The sequence below is a fragment of the Numida meleagris genome, chromosome 1 (genome assembly GCF_002078875.1).
Source record: "Numida meleagris isolate 19003 breed g44 Domestic line chromosome 1, NumMel1.0, whole genome shotgun sequence".
In the NCBI taxonomy this organism is placed as follows: domain Eukaryota; kingdom Metazoa; phylum Chordata; class Aves; order Galliformes; family Numididae; genus Numida; species Numida meleagris.
Window position 1 is genome coordinate 168,327,459 of NC_034409.1, and position 19,007 is coordinate 168,346,465.

General features: G+C 45.3%; 1 protein-coding gene and 1 long non-coding RNA gene across 5 annotated transcripts; one reads left to right on the forward strand and one right to left on the reverse strand.

Annotated features, from left to right (window-relative positions):
• Positions 645-16,073, reverse strand: SLC25A15 (solute carrier family 25 member 15). 4 transcript variants are annotated; one of them, XM_021377093.1, is made up of 9 exons: positions 15,947-16,073; positions 15,455-15,562; positions 14,009-14,091; positions 13,590-13,719; positions 10,147-10,405; positions 5,440-5,577; positions 4,949-5,118; positions 3,808-3,966; positions 645-2,885 (listed from the first exon to the last, which is right to left on the reverse strand). In XM_021377093.1, the coding sequence occupies exons 4-9, from the start codon at positions 13,642-13,644 to the stop codon at positions 2,761-2,763; spliced, it is 906 nt and encodes a 301-aa protein (XP_021232768.1). In that variant the 5' UTR covers positions 13,645-13,719; positions 14,009-14,091; positions 15,455-15,562; positions 15,947-16,073; the 3' UTR covers positions 645-2,760. The 4 variants fall into 4 exon arrangements, with proteins under 4 accessions (XP_021232768.1, XP_021232785.1, XP_021232777.1 ...); XM_021377110.1 differs by having other exon boundaries at positions 15,985-16,035; XM_021377102.1 differs by having other exon boundaries at positions 15,925-16,024.
• LOC110388169 lies at positions 16,060-17,845 on the forward strand. Its single transcript, XR_002432813.1, has 3 exons — positions 16,060-16,395; positions 16,953-17,097; positions 17,625-17,845. It is a non-coding gene; the product is annotated as an uncharacterized LOC110388169 (long non-coding RNA).

Consider the following 19,007-nt stretch of genomic DNA (forward strand, 5'->3'; position numbering starts at 1 on the left):
CCGAGTTCCTTCTAGCTTAGCTCTGGCAATGAGATAGCGTTCACCTAGACTGCCCTTTCTAATCAGCTGCAGGTCACTTGAGGTTGTCCTTCCTGCTTGTGAAGGCTGTAACAGCAACAAGTCAGGGTTTTTTTTTTTTTTGCATTGCTGAAGTATGCACTTATGTATTGTAAGCAGGAACGAGTAACAAAATAATTGTAACAAGAGCTGCCCTGCACCTCACTGCAGAGATCCAAGGACTGTGAGCAGTAGTTGCTGAACTTCCTATAGCAGTAACCTCTGCTGCAGTGCAGTGGACGCTCATCCTTTGCTTTTGGGGACCTTAGGTGACCTGAGTCAGCCTGTGTTGGACTCCTGCCAGGAGCATCATGTTAACTACTGGGAATGTGAAGTAAACTGATAGAACTGACTTTGGTACTGGCAAAGCAGCAGGCTGAGGGCTAAGCTATGGTTATTTCCCATAGGGGGTTATGTAAAATAAACAGTTGTTTCTCAGCACCTTCTTATAGCTCATACTCAAATGTGAGGGCTTTATAAACTCTGTTTCTGAAATGCTCTTTAATTCTAGAGGGGTGGTGATACTAAATTGAGCCTCTTGCCTCTGTTGGAGAAGCTGGGTGTTACTGAAGGACTAAGCCCACTAGTCAGTTGAATCAAACTTTATTGCCATGAATTCCTGTAACAACATTACGAAGTTCTCAGCTGAACAACCAATACCTGTGGACAGCTGAACTGCAGCTGTAAAGTTGCTGCTTGGTTCAACTTCGAAAGGTAAACCCTCAAAATGCACATCTGTTCCTGCCACCAGCTTCTTGCTGCCAGTAGCTCTGAAACTCTTGCTTCTCTTGAAGCCCCTATTGCTTTAATTAAACATTGCAACTGAGCTTTATAAAATGAAAGCAAAGACAAATCTAAGAAATAGATTTCAGTATTCCACTGGCATGGATTCTGTTATCAGCTTCTCATGATTATTACAACCCCATACAAAGATGATGTTTCCCTTGGGTAAACAACTTTGAGAAGGAGAAAGCTTAGCACTCCTGAAATCCTGCCCTTGTACCTGAATTATTTAAACCTTTGCCATAAGCTCCTTTTTAAAGAATGGCCTTTGTGCAGTGTTACTGCTACATGTACCGGTGAGTTGAGGTAAAGGGGTGCAAGAGCCTCTTCAGCCACACACAGTTTGTAACTGCCCCTTTCGTGGGCTTTCGTGGGTGTGGGGGAAGTTTGAGCAGCACCTGGAGGCTGGTGAAGCACAAAGGACCTGTGGACCTGCAGTAACAGCCTTCCAGCAGAGGCCAGTAGCCCATTCAGGTATACTCTGGCTCCATCACAAGAAGCAGTGAGACGTTTTCCTCTGTGTCTACAGCTTTTTTCCTCTTTTTGGGGGGTATGAAACAGGCCACAGCATGGAAGTGAGCTGTCACTTATGGGCAAGCTGCAGTTGCTGTGACAGGTTGCTCATTTCTGTGTGATGGGTCAAAGTGCAGCTAGCCAAGAGGGGAGCTTGCCTGTGCCAAAGGGTGGGTGTGTTATACCACCATGGAGGCAATATCTCTCCCTACAACTCCAGGCTTGGTTTATGAACTGCCTTGTGCTGAGACTTGCTTTGTCTTCTTTCAGGATTGGCAGTAGGCTGCTGCTTAGAGAAATGAAGGGAGTGTCTAGAGAAGTAGGTGCTATTATTTCATTTTGGGTAACACTAACTGGCCTCAAATTGCATATTTAAGCGAATGTCAAGAGAAAGCAGATGTGCCCTCCAGGCCTGAGGGTGATGTGAATGGCCCATGACTTCGAGTATTTTCCACTCAGCTGAAGAGCTGCAGCAAGTGGCACATAAGGCAGGGCTCCAGCTGAAGTAAGTTGAAGCCCATGCTGTCAGCTGTCTTCAAGAACTTGGCTCTGGCTTTCTGTTCCTCTTCAGCTTCCCATCCTTTGAGCACACAGACTCATCTCCATCAAGGTGACTTAACCCTGAGCTTGCACGTTCCATCTCTCTGCCTTGAACCAGCTGCTGTTTCCAGCAGCCCTCTTCTATTAATATAATTCAGTGATATTTAGCATAATTCAGCACCTCCTGTAGTGAAAAATTGTTACAAATGCTGCATTGACTCCTTATACCCAGTAACTTCATATTTTATCTCAAATGCAACTGTATCTCAGCTATAGCCCATAGAAAAGAAAAAGTAGGGGGTAAATGCTTCCTGCTTCTATAAGGCCATGGGTGTGCCAGAGTATGCAAGTCATGAACCAGCTGCAGTGATCCTGGAGAGTCACAGGAAGAAGAGAGTTGGAAAATGACAGCCCTACTCAGTAAGTATAAGCCATACTGAGTAAGATTAGAGAAGAATGGAATTACTTAAAATCAGATATTGCCAGCAAGAGATGGGAAATATAGCAGCTACAGCAGAGGCTTTGAAGCAGTGCTTTGCCTTAAATCACAGCCTGTGCTGCCCGTAACATTAAATCCAATGTGTCTTTTTAGCACCATTGCAGGCAGGAAAAGACATTTATGATGTGCAGTGTACCCAGTGCAGAAACTGCAAGATGGAGACAGTCCTGCCAGTCTGATTCAAGAAGCATGTACACCTCTCCATAAAAAATAATCTGAATTTAAAAGATTACAAATCCTAAACTGGAATTGAGTTCCTAAAATCATGTGACAGATCACGTCAGTGATCTGGTACTGCTCTCGGATCATGATAAGTTCTACAGGCTTTGATCACTTCTTCAAAGGGTTGTTCTGTTTGCCAGAAGGTATCAGTAAGAATCTATCTGTTTCATCATAAGTTTCCGGCTGTACTCATAGGCAAGGAACAGTGCCCCATTGGCCAGGAATGCACGGATCATAGTTGGCTTTAGTCCAGAATACAAGGCAAGTACACCTGGAAATGAAATTAGAGCTGGTTAGCAATTCATTATAATGCCTATTAGCATCAGCTGCTGTGCTTCTAGCTTTCAAGGGCACTGAAGTTATGGTTCTGCACATGTACACACACACACACACACACGCAGCTGAAGTCTTTGCTGTAGCAGCTAACTGGAGAGCTGCTGGATATTGATATAGGAGTATCTTAGAGTTACAACATGAGCTTAGCTTTTTAACTCTAGGTGCTTACATTAGAAGCCTATCTCACACATGACGGGATCTTCAGAAGGCTCCCTCAGTCACCAGAGGATGCAGTTCCTAGCAGCTGTACCACAGCTGGCAGAAAGAAGGGCAGGACTACTTTTGAGCCAAACCCCAAGTTACACCTCTGCTCTGATGAGTATCTTCCCCAGGAACAGGATCAGGAATCACATCTACTGCCATTTACATTCTTACACCATCATCTGGAGTGCCTGGTACAGGCCCTTTCCAGAGAGAACACACTTGGGCAGAAGCTCCAAGTTGCCAGTCTACATCAGACTCATTTATCACACAGCTCTCAGGCAGCGACAGATCAACTTCTACAGGTAAAGGAAAGAATGTGTGCTGAAATTAACTGGTTGAAATTAACTGGTTCCTTCAGTTTTTATGCGTAGGTAATGAAATTTACTGGTATCTTTTAATGCCTGATAATTTTTTGTTAGCTTAAAAGGGAATTGTTTCCTGACCCAATAAGTATGGCAGAATGAAGTAGGTCTCAGCTTCTAGATTCCAAGCTTCCCAAGCTAGGAGAAGCAACAATAGTTCTGCTAGAAACTGTCACGGGTTAGAGACTTTCCATTATCAAGGGACAAGGTTTATTAAGCAGTTTTTGGTGCTGGAGGGAATAGGTTTGAATCTGCAGCCCTACGGCATCCCTTGATATCCTGCACACTCACCTTCAGTTCTCACAACAGTTACAAATGTTCCCATGAAGCCCGTCTGCTTTCCAGCCATTGAAAGAACCTGAATTCTAGATTTGACACAGTCCACAGGATACACAGCGATCCACAGGCAGCTGCCTCCAAAACCTCCACTGAGCAGCAAAGGAATGGGACCTAGGGTTAAGAAACGAGCTTTTACGCATACCGCAAAACATTTCCCAACGTCCACATTGCATTATTTCAACTACAGGAGTCAAAGAGAACACAGAGGAACGCGCTCACACCAGAGAGCAGTTTCTGCCCCCTCAGAAAGCTCTAAGTTAATTTTAAGCCACTGCTATGTTGCAAGTCTAGCCAGAAGCTCAAAGGTTACAAAGGAATGCCTTTTAGTTTATTTGCTATGCTAAGAAAGCACAGCTCAGAGCTCTGTTGTGACTATTAACCAAACTAACACCACTCCTTTCACACCTCTAATCACTTTCCAGTGTTAATTATGAAACAGTTAAGAGAAATGTCGCAGTGACAGCGATCACCTATACAGAGATTTACTTGGCGCAGTGAAATTACTACATGCTCAGTCATTTTTCGTGATGCAAACTCACTTTGTGTTTCAGATCACATTTTAAAGAATATTTTGCAACAACAGAGCTCAGAATTCACACAGCTGAAGTACAACCTCCCAGCAAGACAAAGTATTATTGTTCAGTCTTTGAGGAGACAGACAGTCTCTGTTCTCCACTGACATCTCCTTTTTTTTTAATGTCTGATTTTTAATGTGCTCTCTTACTGTCACTGTAATGGCATCTAAAAGTCGGCATACGTTTGTATGACGCACTGCTGCAGAAGACTTCAAGTCTCATTCCAAACAGCCTCTGAGATGAAGTAGTTCAGAGGCATTACGTGGTGGAGCTGAAGTTCTGTAATACTACTGTTACCTTACTGCATTTGTTTTCCATTTAGTGCATCCTGCTCTCTTAGAAACGGACGATTTCAGTAATTCATTACTGCGTGTGCACTAAGTGCAGGTCTCTGTATTCTGTACGTCCAGTTCCCTTTGTTTTACATCTGCTGCGCATCATCCCTTGCAGATACACCCCCCTTCCCTTATGTGCCCGACGACAACATGCTGGAATCCACCTGGAAAAGGGCACCGTACCCAATTCGTCTTTCGATCTCCCAGAGGCAAAGAACGTCCGGCTCAGTTCATACCCTCCGAAGAAGAAGAAATAGCCGGGGACTTCCCGCAGCAAAGTGCTCGACAGGCCACGGTAAAACCCGAGGGGACCGTCCTTCTGGATGACGCTCTTCACTACTGACCAAACTGTGCTGAGAGAGAGGGTGATCCCGTTAGCGATGCTTAACGACTCAATAACGAGATGATGGAAAATAAACAATTAAAAGAGTTAGACAAGGGTGCAGAGAGCGGGACCTACGTAAAACTTAGAACTAGGTCCTGCCTAGGGTCTGTCACTGGCACTATCTTTACCAGCACCTGTGGGGTCTCCGGGCATGCACTGTGCCCCCCTCATCACAGCTCTTCTCTGGCTAACAGCACATTACCAGTGTGGCACTAAAGAAATGACAGAATTAAAAATAATGAACGCACACAGAAAGGACTCAGAGGCACCGAACGTGACCTATACTTACTTCTGTCCCTGCATTATCTTTCCCGACAACTGCATTTCGTGCATGGCCTGCAGCCGGCACTTCACCAGCTCCGTGGGGCACAGGACGAGCGTGGCAAAGGCAGAGGCGAAGGAGCCCGCGGCAGCGTTCTGCAGGTCACTGCAAGAGAGGAAGGCACGAGGTTCTGAGTGCTGCCTTCAGTGCAGCACAGCCACGTGCTGGCAGCCAGCTTCCGAACGTGCACCTGAAACGTTACCGACAGATTGAAGGACAGTTCTGGGGAAGGGGCCTCAGTGGAGGAGGGTGGTAGTTTGAAGGATGGAGATGGATGACAGAACTCATCCCATTTTCACATCTACCTCAAATAGTGCCTTCCTCCTGGCTTTTACAAGAATTCCCATGGACTGGAGTGTTTACTGCATAGCTTTTGGGGACTAGTTACTGCTGCGAAGAGAGTAAGAGCAGTAAGTGCCTTCTGTAGATGTCCCCGTTCTCAAATTCACCTTACCAGTAATAATAAAGGGTTTTGGTGGGAGATGCTACATGTCTGAAACGAAGGCACAGTGGACCACTATAATTCACCACAATGGATGTGCTGCCACAAATGCAACCACGTGAATTGATAGTGCAGACAAACATGAACCATGCTACTGAATAAAACAGCACTGCAAGCTGTGAACTCACAGTGGGACTCGGTGGTGACCTTAAACATATTGCAAAGAATGCACTGGTGAGCTGCCGGGAATCAGAGGCTGGCACTCCAGGATTGCACTGCTTTACCATACACCTGAACAGGCTCCTGCAGAGGTATATTGGGTAGAATCATAGAATCTTTGGAGTTGGAAGGGACCTTTAAAGGCCATCTAGTCCAACTCCCCTGCAATGAATGAGGACGCCACAGCTAGATCAAGTTGCCCAGGGGATGGTCCAGCCTCGTCTTGTAAGTCTCCAGGGACGGGGCATCCACCACCTCTCTGGGCAGCCTGTGCCTCAACACCCTTACTGTAAAAAACTTCTTCCTTATAGCCAATCTAAATTTTCCTTCTTTTACTTTGAAACCATTTACACTTGTCCTGTCACAGCAGACCCTGCTAAAGAGTCTGTCCCCTTCCTTCTTACAGCCCCCCTGGAGATACTGAAAGGCCACTTTCAGGTCTCCCCGCAGCCTTCTCTTCTCCAGGCTGAACAGCCCCAGCTCTCTCAGCCTGTCCTCGTAGGAGAGGTGTTCCATCCCTTGGATCATTTTTGTGGCCCTCCTCTGGACGTGCTCCAACAGGTCCATGTCTCTCCTGCACTGAGGACGCCACATCTGGACGCAGTACTCTAGATGAGGCCTCACCAGCACAGAGCAGAGGGGCAGGATCACCTCCCTCACCCTGCTGGCCACGCTGCTTTGGATGCAGCCCGGGATAGGGTTGGCTTTCTGGGCTGTGTAGGCACATTGCTGGCTCATGTCCCGCTTCCCATCCAGCAGTACCCCCAGGTCCTTTCCAGCAGGACCGTGCTCAATCCTCTCATTCCCCAGCTTGTACTGGTAATGGATGTTACCTTGACCCAGGTGCAAGATCTTGCACTTGAATTCATTGAACCCCATGAGGTTCACTTGGGCCCACTGCACAGCCTGTCTAAGTCCCTCTGGATGGCATCCCGTCCCTCTGCTGTGTTGGCTGCACCGCACAGCTTGGTGTCATCTGCAAACTTTCTGAGGTTGCACTCAACTCCACTGTCAATGACACCGATAAGGTTATTAAAGAATTTTCTGCACACCAGCGCAGAAAAGCAAGCAAAGCTTCTCTTTCCCTTCAGAGCCGGAGGAGCAGTACAGCAGGGACTGGCCTTGCTGCTGCACAGAACCTCTTTCCATGCAAAGGAGACATTTGCCCTGTGTGTGGATTTACACACCCACAGCACTGGAGATGAAAGCTACAACTTCCCACCCCACAGAACCATCATGAAACTTAAATCAAGACACGAAACAATATCTAACAATATCACACAACATATCTGACATATTCAGACATGGCAGTGATGAGAACGGTCAGACTGGAAGAAGTCAACTTTGCAGAGCAGCAACTGAGTAATACACAGTAAATATGAAATGACAGCACTGCTCACACAACCCTCCTGCAGCACACACAATTTGATAGAACAGAGACCTGAGAAGAAACCCACTAGAGCACAAGACAGAGCAAGGCAGAGTTAAAATGCAGTGTGAGGCTGAGCCCTGCATTCATTCAGCAATGAACTAAAGGAAGGCAGTAGAGTTACACAACAAGAAGTTAGGATAAGAAAACATGGAAGAGGTGCCTCCTAACTACATGCTAAAGGGTACATAGAATCCAGTCTCCTTTTGGGAGATAACCTAGATGTTATCAGACTTGAAGAGAGCTCTGACACGTGAAAAGCTAGAACAAATCTTTGCCATAATTCAGAGCTCTTCTACTTTTGCCTGTCCTGCTTTTTAATTCTTTATACAACAGTTCAGCAAGGCCTGCCATCCAGGCTTCGGTCTTCAACATAGGGAGCCTCAAGGCACAAGTGATCAGCCTTGAACCCTGTTCAAGTTCCCTTTCAACTCAAAATGAATAATTCAGTATTTTTTCTGGAAAGTTTTGACTACACAGCACAGGAGCAAGAATCATCCTCTCTTTAACATTGCTGCTCCTTCGACTAATGGCATTTTTCTTGTTTTTCAAAGAAAGCAATCTACTTAAGATGACTTGTCACGTACAGAGAAAGTCAAACTGAGGTGACCAAGGATAATAGTTGCCTCAGTTTAGACTTTAGCATGGGATGAGATCAGTTTGGTTGGACTCAATGGATATTAAAAGAGAACTAGAATTCAGCATTTTATTTGTTTTCTTTCTGACTTGTGCATCAGTGGCATGTATTTCTTCAACTGGAGAAAGTGGTATTTTGTAAATGTCCTTACAAGTGTTTTGACCAGGGTACCCCTGAACACAGGGAGGAAAGCTTACTTCCAAGCCGTTTGGACATGCTACCAAAAAGCTTAATAAAAACAAAACCAAACTAAGGTAGCAACTGCTTTGGTAAATGTAAGGTCAGGTTCACCTCAGCTTATGCTTTTAAAAGTTTTCTATTTCAGGGTAAGACAGCACAACATTTTTTAAAACAACGAAGGCAGTGGAGGGAGTTATAGTTCTTTATTTGTCTCATTTGGAAGACAGCCACCGCAGTTCCTTACCCCCCCGATAACATACTATAAATACTTCTTGGCTCTTCCAAAGTGAGAATAGGGAGAAATGCACTGGATGTGTTTCATCATCTCCTATTTTCTCCTATCAGGCCTTAGTATTAAGATACAGCACAACTTAACACGGGGCAGGAGAGAATGCCAAATGTAACGCCACTTTTAGATAGATGACATAGCTGCCTTCACTCAGGTAGCTATGTCATGTCAGAGATCTAAAACAAAATCACGGCCTCCCCCAGCTACTTCTGGAGATGCAAGTGACAGAAGGCAGAACAAAGCTATTAATAAGAAGCTGAATGAGGCTCAGCCTTGCATCTCTCTTGGAAGAAATGGAGCTAGGACAGTATGAGAAGTCTTTTAAACACTGTGGTGCAGTGCATAGATGGAGAAGGTGCAGTTATTCTCACTACTGAACCAAAGACGTAGCTTGAGAAATGCTTAAGAGTAAGACACACAGACTGCTGGCTCACGGACAGCTGGAAGAGAGACACCTGGAGAAAAGCCATCCTAGTTAGAAGGAGATCATGATCATGATGCCAGTGCATAAATCCATGGCTTGTTCACACCATGAATATTCTGCACAGCTCTGGTCTCATGAGTTTAAAACCCAGATGCTTTGGTACTATAGTAGTTTCAGAGAAAGGCAGCTGGGACAGCTAAAGGAATGACTTCGATTGTTCAGGCACCAGGAGGGCTTGAAGAGACTTGGGTGGGAGGAGAGGCACAGAGAAATAGGACTCTAGAAAATCCAAACCTATCTGTGAGATCCAAATGACACAGAGACACTGGCTGAGCACCAGCTGCTCCCCATCTCTTCCAGTTACAGAATTAGTAATTATCATCTGGTGCAGGACCTTCCAAGAACTCAAGGGGAGACTGGACAAGTGCTTTGAAAGAGATCCGAAGTCACTGATTAAAAGTCACATCAGGATCAGTAAGTCCTCTGGACTAAGAATATACACTGACAGAGGACTCAGAGGAAGCATTAAATACTTTCTTTCTTCTTTCTCATCTATTAGACAACCATTTATTGCCAGTGCTGTCAACAACACACTGTGCTTAAAGGATCCTCTGGTCTAACCAACATTATGTTCAAGCCTTTGAAACTTGGGGGAAAAAAAAAGAAAACAAAACCTGTTAAATAAAAGAGTGTTCAATCCCCTCAGTATGCTTCCCCGTAAGAGGAACCACTACCCCCTTCCCCCCCCAAAATCAGAACAGCTTGGGCATCAGAAGTTGCAATGCTCAGTTACTCTGGTAAAGCGTTCCAGGTCTTGAACATTTCAGTTGAGTTGCAAACATCTAAGCCAGTCAGCTGCAGTGACGAGATGGCTCTGGCACAGTAAGACACCACATCCTAGCATAAAGATCTACATTTCAAAACACAATCCACTGAATTTTGGCAGAAAGATACTGGGATAGCAGCTGCACCTAGAAAACGTTTGCAAGTAGCAGTTGTGTGATCTTTTTCCCCGCAGTTTGTTTCAAATACAAAACAGATTGCTGTTACTGACCTGAGCTTTGTTTTCCTGTCTACTCCAACAATTCTTCTCACAATTTGTTGGCAAAACCCATAGCACATGAAAAGAACGGAGTTCTCCGCAATGTTGGCTACCAGAGCAGGTGTGGTCCCCTTGTAGAAGCCTCGAAATCCCACTTGTTTGTAGGTATTCACAAAACAGTCAACGATTCCCTTGTACATGTCAGGGAACGTCTGCATCTTCACCTTTGCTGTGTCGAAGGGCTGGCCAGTCACCACGCAGGCTGTCCCACCTAAGCAAGCAGTGCAAGAGGGTGACTGAAGGTTATCACAACTGAAGGGTCTGCACACAAACATTACTAGAAAAGTCATGCAGAAAGCAAAGACGAATCAGTTCTGTGTAGGAAGAGACAACTGCACTAAATTTAGCACAATAGCATCCATTGTCAGTGGTGAACTTAGTCTCCTGAAGAAGAAAAATCCTGCATAAAAAGAGCATTTGCTTGACTCTCAGTAAGCACGTCTCTACCTTAATAAGGGCAAGCATCTAAATTCATCAGTTCACTTCTATAAAGGAGTACTTAATTAGAGCTATTCTTTGGCAATCAAGGCATTTGTGATGAGTTGAAAAGCAACGTTTTCGCTTATTAACACAGTGGATCAGAAGCCATCTGATTCTATGTTCCAGCAATAACAGAACTGAATGATTTGTAACCAGGTGAGGCAGACTCCTCCAGGATGAGACCAACACTGCTGACAAAGTGCTAAAAACTGATGACACATTATAAATTGAGAACTATAGATGCAAGTCCTTCCCTTCAAAACTTTAGATGAAGTTTCTTCACCTGTATTCCTATATATTGGAACGGTGTAAGCAGTTATCTTTTCCAAACTGAACTGCAAGGTCAGTACCCTACAAACTTGTGAGGTACTTCCACCAGTGCCATCAATAACCACTCTGCCCTCACTATAGTATTCTTCTGTGAAATCCAACTCAATTCAGTAGCCTGCAGAAGAAGTTACACAATCTGTTTCAATAAGAATTATGAGAGTACATTGGTAGCAACCTGTTGGGACCCGACACTTAATAGGAAGCATATGACAAGTGTCTGTCATATGGCTTTGCTTTTAAAAAGAAAGAACCATCCTACAACAGAAACCTTTCAACATAGTACCATTGACACAAACATGCTCTAATGAGGGCAGAACAACAAGACAGTTTTTTTTATTATTATTGAACTGAAAGAATTATCTGTAAATCCAGATAATCCAGATAAAGACACTGAAGTAAAAACAGATGTGTGTATGTAAGCAGTTATTTTTCTTCTAAGAAGAGAGACAAAGGCTAAGCAAATGCTTGTTTAACTGGGGTGATTCTCAACCCATTTTACTCTTTGGAAACATATTTGTTGCTGTTCCTCTGCAAAAAGGCACTCTGGGGCTCTAAGAAGAATTCAGGAACCCAGCTCTCACAAAACCTGATTCTCAACCAGGTGGATCACTGCAAGTTCCACAGCAAGTCATACAGAGAAGCATGAAGAGCTGCTTGTTCTGGGAGGGATAACCAAGGAGCAGTAACAGCCACACAAGTCTTGACAAAAAGCAGTGCAGAACTCTGGAAAGGCTCAGCAAATGCCACTTGTGAGAAAGCCAAGAAAGGTATCTCCAGGACAAGTGTTAGGTTCCTGTGTAAGGGTAGACCTAAAATATACACGTCATAAAATAATGGCTGTTGGAAGAAGTCCAAGACAACCAGCAATGGCGTTGAGAATCCATAGCTGGAAAAATGGGAGCTGACTGAACGGTTGTTCTAAAAAGAGAAAGTGCTCTTCTTACAGCGTCTTTGGAGAAGGCACAAGACCAAGGAAGTACAGCAATGAACTTCATAAGCCTCAAGAAAGAAAATCCTGGTTAATATCTCATAAATATTAAGGAAAAAAGTTTCTTCAGTAAGCAGTAAAACGACTACAAAAACAAACATGCAAAAACTAACTCCACTTGAAAGCTTAGACAAGTGTGGTCCTAGTAGTAACAGCAGCGTGGTGAGAAGAGTCCTGCTGTAGGTTGCTCAGATCCTAGCCAAGGGACTATGACCCAAAGGCACATAAAGGACTTATTTATTATGGCTCAGAATTTACTTGCCCCAGTACAGCACTACTTATCAGCTAGTCGAGACTATTTGTAGAGGAAGGTAAGATCAGGTTATGCATTTGCTCAGGAACAAGCTGTTTGCCTAGATAAATACACTTCCTAAAGGGTGCTGATACACACAGGTAACAGCAACAGGTACAGCCAGTGAACACAGGCAGTACTGAGCAAGTATGGGCTAAGAACGTGGGAAACAAATACAAGAGAAACAGCAAAACCATCTGTTACAACAAAAGTAGCAAACAAAACCGAAGAACAAGAACAATGATTTAGGACCTCTGAAATCACATTGAAAAAAGGTCTGAATTTCTTCATCCTATCTGAAAGAAGTAGAACTATACCAGAAGAAAGAATGGCATGGAAAGTTCTAACACTCCCTCACCTCTATTGAGAAAACAAAACAACAACAAAAAATCCCAAACAGGCAAACCTCAAGTGCATGCATTTTGCCTGAATGTGAGCATGAGAGAGTACCACCAAGCAAACAGATTTCCAAGCTAATGCTAGCTTCCAGCTCTTGGAATAGCCAAGAAGAGACAAACCAGGCTTCAACTCTGGAAGTCAGAGTGCTCCACTGCCCTGGATGTTAAGAACAGCATTCTCAAGCTGAAGTGCTGGGAAGGAAAGCAACCACATCTCCCAGTTAAAAACCAAGGAACACCAGTAAAACTGTCAAGAACTGCACAGAAAACAAGGTGACACCATGGAAAATAAAGCAGATAGCTACTCTTGAGAGAAAAAAAAAAAGGCACCTCCACCCCTCATTCCCTACAGAAACAAAACAAAATAAGCAAGCAAACCCCACAACAAAAATACAAAGCACTGAAAGCTAAGAGATTAAGATAGATTTTAAAAAGAGATTTTCCTGAGGCAATAAAGGAATAGTAGCAGAAATAGTCTTCCCTCACAGTGAAACAGAGTATTGCCTTGCCTTTAGCATTGTGCAAAGACTAACAATGCAAGCATTCACAGGGCAAAACCTGTTGAAGAGCAAATGCTTCATGAAGGTGGTACACTGGACTCTTATTGTCTGTTACTCTTAACCTTATCAGTGCACTGAGGTTAACTCCACTCTGGCAACTGACCTCCAATAACTAAACACCATTAATACTGCAATAAAAGGACCGACTGCAATAGCTATAGTATGGGCAAAAAAGATGAATTTGTTTAAACCAGTTGTAACAGCGCACTAGATAAAGCCTTCCTTCTGCCTTTTCATTCTATAAGCAGCATTTCTGTAAGCAGTGGGAAATTGCTCTTTAACACTTATCAAAGGTAATAGAACAGTCCCTCAGAGATTTTGACCCATCAAGTTCTCTTCAGCATTACCTGCAGCTCCTGCTGTGAGGTCAATAGCAGCCTGAAGAGCAGAGTTGATCCTCATGCTTCACACTTGTTTATTGATTACTGCAGAGTGAAAAGTCCCCAGTTTCCTGGAAGGTGTCAAGATATTTTCCTCCTGAGGGAAAAGTGAGATGAAGCACACACAATTCACAACAGACAGGCAAGAGCACCACATGAATGCTTTCGTTTCCCTTCAGCTTGTTTCAAAGTAGTTGGGAACAGAGCACGCTTGTCCCCAGGGCTGAACTGAAATGTAGTGTACCTGTATTTTGATTACTTCTGCCACATTAGGCAAATCCTCTGGAGTATCACCACTTGCTTCCGTTTATTTCTGCTTTCCAGTTTCTAGCATTCTCAGATCTCTCACATAAAGAGTAGCTCCAGGGAACACTGTTGACTATTACCTTTCTAGTGATTACAGAAGCAGCATCTCCATCAGATGTCCAAGGCCAACCAGTAGGAATAACTTCTTGTCTTGGCTCCCCGGCTATAAAGCAAAATAGAATTGTTCTACTTACAGTGAACAGCAGTTCAAAAACTACATGCATGATCACACAGATACAGGCATGCTAGGTATTTCTATGTGGCTCTCAGAAGATACAAGTGGAAAACGGTGAATACGAACATCCAGAATTGCATCCAGCTGTCGTGTTCCCAGTGCAAGTCCTTACACAACTGCATATTATAAAGTAAAATAAGAACTATAGCTTATCTCTCAGGAAGGCAGCTGGAAAGCAGAAATACAAAGGCAACAGTTTCAAAGAAAACATTCAAAAGAATTCAGTTTTCAAGCTTGCAGCAAGGTAATTTTACTGGGTGAGCTGTTAAGACAAGTCTGCTCATTTGGAGTAATTTGGAGTAAGAACAGTGAGCCAAAGAGCTCCCACTGTTTCAGAACCATGTTGCTGAGCTAAGCACTTGGCTGGCACTACTGTCAAAGAAGCTGCACGGGTCTTGAAAAAACACTAGCACACACATGAATCAGTGCCTCATTTACTGGTAAACTTGTCTTCACACAGAGTAGACAGTATTTTCTATTCTTCTACCCACTGTAATGCTTCTTTTGAAGCCTGTTGTTTCCCAAACTGTATTTCAGAGTAATATGAAGTGGAAATATAATTTCCTGTAGGTCACGTTGGAAGACTTACAAAAGACACTGTACAGAACACATCCTTTTTACACCCTCTTTGTTACAAGCATGGGCATTCAAGTACAAACAAGGCTTTAAGAAAACCTGTCTCTGAACATGTTCATTAATCATAGAACTTAAGAAATCAGTAGGCCAAATACTGTCACTCAGTAAGTTCACACATCCAATCTGTTTAGATGTATTGCATGAAACAACAAAATACGGTAAAAAAAAAAAAAGCAACACATACAAACCCTAATTTTGTAATAAATGACACGAACACTTGGTATTTCTGTGGTTACAGACTAAACTGCCTCACTGCTGATCACACAGTAAAAGCTAGACATTCATTACAAAAGAGAGGCTCCAGGACCAAGCTGCACTCGTTATCCCGCACACCTCATTAGTGTTCACACAGCACATCACAGCTTTGCTTCTCATTTAGAGGAAGAGCAGAAAGTCAGATCAGCGAGGCAGCGCTGAATGAAGGGAACTACCAGACAGCACCCACCACCTGCCTTCAGCAGAAGGTACCACACCGAGCGCTATCAGCTAGTGCCTGTCCCCAGAGCAGCACATGCCACCGAACGCTTGGCAGCAGAAGAAAAAACATCATGTTGTGAGAGTATAAAAGTTTTAAGATCCCATGATTACTAAGAGCACACTGCACTTTCAGAAGACTTAGAGTGATCAAAACTAGGGTTACTACACGTGTACATACCTACTCCTGTGTCTTCTTTGTGATAACACGATCCTATCACAAACCGCTTGTGGACATGCCACGTTAACGACTGCTCTGCCACTTCTACAGCAAACCCAGAGCTCAGACCTGCAATCACAGAAGCATGAGCGAGGTCAACAGGTCCGAAGGGCCTTCACCCCCGCCCCAGACGCGTCTCCACCCCACACCCGGCCCGAAGGAGCTCCGAGGGCGGGAAGCGACACCGGGACTCCGCTGCCAAGGTCAGAGCGGCCCCACGTGCAGCAGGGCACTCCGGGCTCAGCCCCGGCAGGCTGCTGCGGCGGCTGCTCATCACCAGGAACGGAGGGAGGAACACAGGAAGCCGCCCCCGCTCCGAGCCCGCTCGGCGCCGCAGGCCGCGGAGAACCGGCTGCCGCCCAGGGCCCGCTGCGCGCCTGCACCCCCTGCCCGCCGCCCCAAGCTCTGCGAAGCGGACAAGACCAGCCTACCCCCACAGCCGCCGCCACTCACCGCAACGCCCAACCACCCCACCACCGCCGCCGCCGCACCTATATAGGCGGCCGGGAAGGCGGCGCGGCCCCCCGCGGCCCCGGGAAGGCGCGGGCCGGGCAGGCGGTGGGCGGGCCGCGGGGCCGGGCAGGGTAGGGCGGCCTGCGGTGCCCCCGGCGGCGGGAGGCGGCCTTCCCCGCGCCTTCCCCGCGCCTTCCCTGCGCTTCTCGTGCGGAGGTCGCTCAGCCTCACGCACGGGTGGGGTCTGGGGAAACGGCTCTGGGGCCCGCCGGGGAGAGCACGCACGGGGCCCCTAGCAGGGGACGCCTCCCAAAGGGGAGGTTGCGGGGCCCGGAGCATCATCCCTCACGCCGTCCCCCGTGGCGGTGTTCCAAGAGCTTTGGGGTGCCATGTGCCTCCATGTGGCGGAGAAGGCTAGAGGGAAGCGGCCTTGTGGGGATGTGCTCCCGGTATGCGCTGCGTTAGCCGAGCCAGGCAGCATCAAGCTATGTGGGTCACGCAGAGCGTCATCCTCCACTCATTTTTTTTAGCCTTATTCCACCCGCCTTTAAAAAAAAAAAAAAAGAAAGAAAGAAAAAAGGCACTGAGCTATGAATTAATTACCCAGAGATAAGACAGAGTTATTTCCCTGGGAACCATAACAGGCATGTGACCAGCAGCAGGAGCATGAGCAGGACACATTTTGGTTTCCTGCTTGTTTGTAGTATTTGACATGCTCATCCATGTCATTCAAACAGTGCAGGAGAAGGGAAATTATCCTGTGGCCATTCTTTTGTGTGCCTGGATAACAGTTAATTCCAGAAAGATTGCTGTTACCTCTTTCCTAAAATACAAAACTCCCCATAAATTTCACTTGTGTTAGCAGACATAGCCATAAAGTATTGGAGCTACCTTTTGCTTCAGGAATAGAGATACAAGAGTCTGAAGTCTTAATTCTGCAGGCATGAAGGTAACACTGACAGCTCTGATAGTGACTGAAATAAGGATTTTTCTTCTGCCTCTTTAGGTGGATCGAATACACAAATTATTGTGGAAATACAAACTGAAAGGTGTTCCTGTTCTGAAATTTGCTAACAGCTCTGGCTATACTTGCACATGCAAATCAGTGACACAGTGCATATGGACAGACATCCATCAGCAGTGTGCTGCAGGTTAACAAATGACTGATCCTAGAATGTCCCTTTAGTGCTTGTAGAATTTTGGGAATGTGAGGTAGAATATAATGGTTTAAGCAGCCATGAGGAGGGCTAACATCACTTCCCTCCACTGAAACCATGCAAAGCTCCTTTCCCCCCTTTTGGTTGAGAATTAATTGAAATGCCTACAATCAGGCTCTTCTGAAGCAGTGCCCAGCTGAAAACAGTAGGGCACTGTACAGCCCACGTGTATTTCCATGCCTTGAGACACACAGACCTACGTATTCCATCTGCTCCCGTTCTCAGAGCCCAAAGCAAAGGAAATGATTTGGGGCTAATCTTTAAAATATGGCAATTATTAAGGAAGAACAGACTTGCCATATTGTGAATTTTTTACTTCAGTGTAGGAATAATAGCTGAGTCTTTGGTAACCATTTAGTGACAGTAAGTTAATTGTGCATCTGAAGTGATCTGAAACAGATTACTGTTTAATTGCAAGGAATTTTCATCTGTGTTGACTTTTTTTTTTTTTTTTTCAGTAGGACTGTAGTGCTGTTGGAAGAGCCAATTGGTGAAAAATGTCTAATGCCTGCTGCATTAAAAGTGCATGTTGCCTGCAGTTGCCATTTGTCATCTGCATAATCGGGTCTTGGGTATTTCAGGATGATTGTTCTGGGAAAGACCTCATTGTAGTCTTCCAGTACTTAAAGGGAGCTTACAAGCAGGAGGGGGACTGACTTCTTATGTGGTTTAATAGTGATAGGACAAGGGGGAATGGCTTTAAACTAAAAGAGGGGAGATTTAGATTAGTTGTTACGATGAAATTTTTTACTCAGAGGGTGGTGAGACCCTGGCACAGGCTGCTCAGAGAAGCTGTGGGTGCCCCATCCCTGGAGGCGCTCAAGGCCAGGTTGGATGGGGCCCTGGGCAGCCTGAGCTGGTGGGGGGCACTGCTCGCGGCAGGGGGTTGGAACTGGGTGGCCTTTAAAGTCCCTTCCCACCTAAGCCATTCTATGATTTTATGATTGTTCAGAACAACACTCTCCGGTCAGACCCCTAGTCCCGGTGGCCTGTATTTGGGACGCAGCACAAAAGATACAAAGTACTGGAGATGTTGCCTGGAAAAATTTAGAGCTGTGAAATGCAACGCTGCAATGAGCACATCGCCACCATGTGGCTCTCTGTGTTACTTGCATTCCTTTCTACAAAGCCAAATAGTCTCTTCCGCGGTGATTTCCTTGCAAAATGCGCTCATTTGCATTCTGCAGGATCCCAGCGTCCTAGCTCCTGGGCTCACCATCTCCGGTCAACCACAGGCAAATCATTTATTCCCTGAAAACCATTTTGCCTTTCCTTAGTTCATCCAGGAGGATGAAAATCAATTTTTCTAAAGTGTCCTTCTGGAATAGCAGCAAAAGATACATAAGTGAGACCACCAAAACTCACCCAGTTATATGTAGAGGTGAATCAAGCCATACAGTGCCACACTGGGGTGGCACAAGGAACAAAAGTAAGAGATGGCTTCTGCATGTCAGGCCTTACACAGCTGGTGGAAGTCTGAGTACTGAAGGAATGCTGCAAGTAAAAGAACAGAGTTGGCCTTTCCAGAGTAGGTTGCAATCAATGAAGTGGAAGTCTGGGAACAACTTTGTACCATGTATTTAGGAGGCATGCTTGGTCCGCTGGACTAGACTAAACCTAAAGCAAAATAGACTCCTTGGGACAGAGGTGAGGACCCTCAGCATTAGACATTTCAGACTGTGAGTCCATTTCTGCTGCACCAAATTAATTATTAGCGTAGGCAGTCTTGTCACCTTGGGAACTGCAGAGCTGCTGGGATTGTGGCATATTCTTAATAAGAGTGGAGATTGAACACCTCACTACACATCTATCTGGAAGCACTGGGATGGGGGATAACACAAGTA

Excerpts from the sequence above, each read along its gene's own strand:
- SLC25A15 (XM_021377093.1), bottom strand. The coding sequence starts at position 13,644 with ATGAGGATCAACTCTGCTCTTCAGGCTGCTATTGACCTCACAGCAGGA. Across the intron at positions 10,406-13,589 it reads CCTCACAGCAGGAGCTGCAG|GTGGGACAGCCTGCGTGGTG; the intron begins GTAATGCTGAAG and ends CTGCTTGCTTAG. Across the intron at positions 3,967-4,948 it reads GAGATCGAAAGACGAATTGG|GTCCCATTCCTTTGCTGCTC; the intron begins GTACGGTGCCCT and ends TCTTAACCCTAG.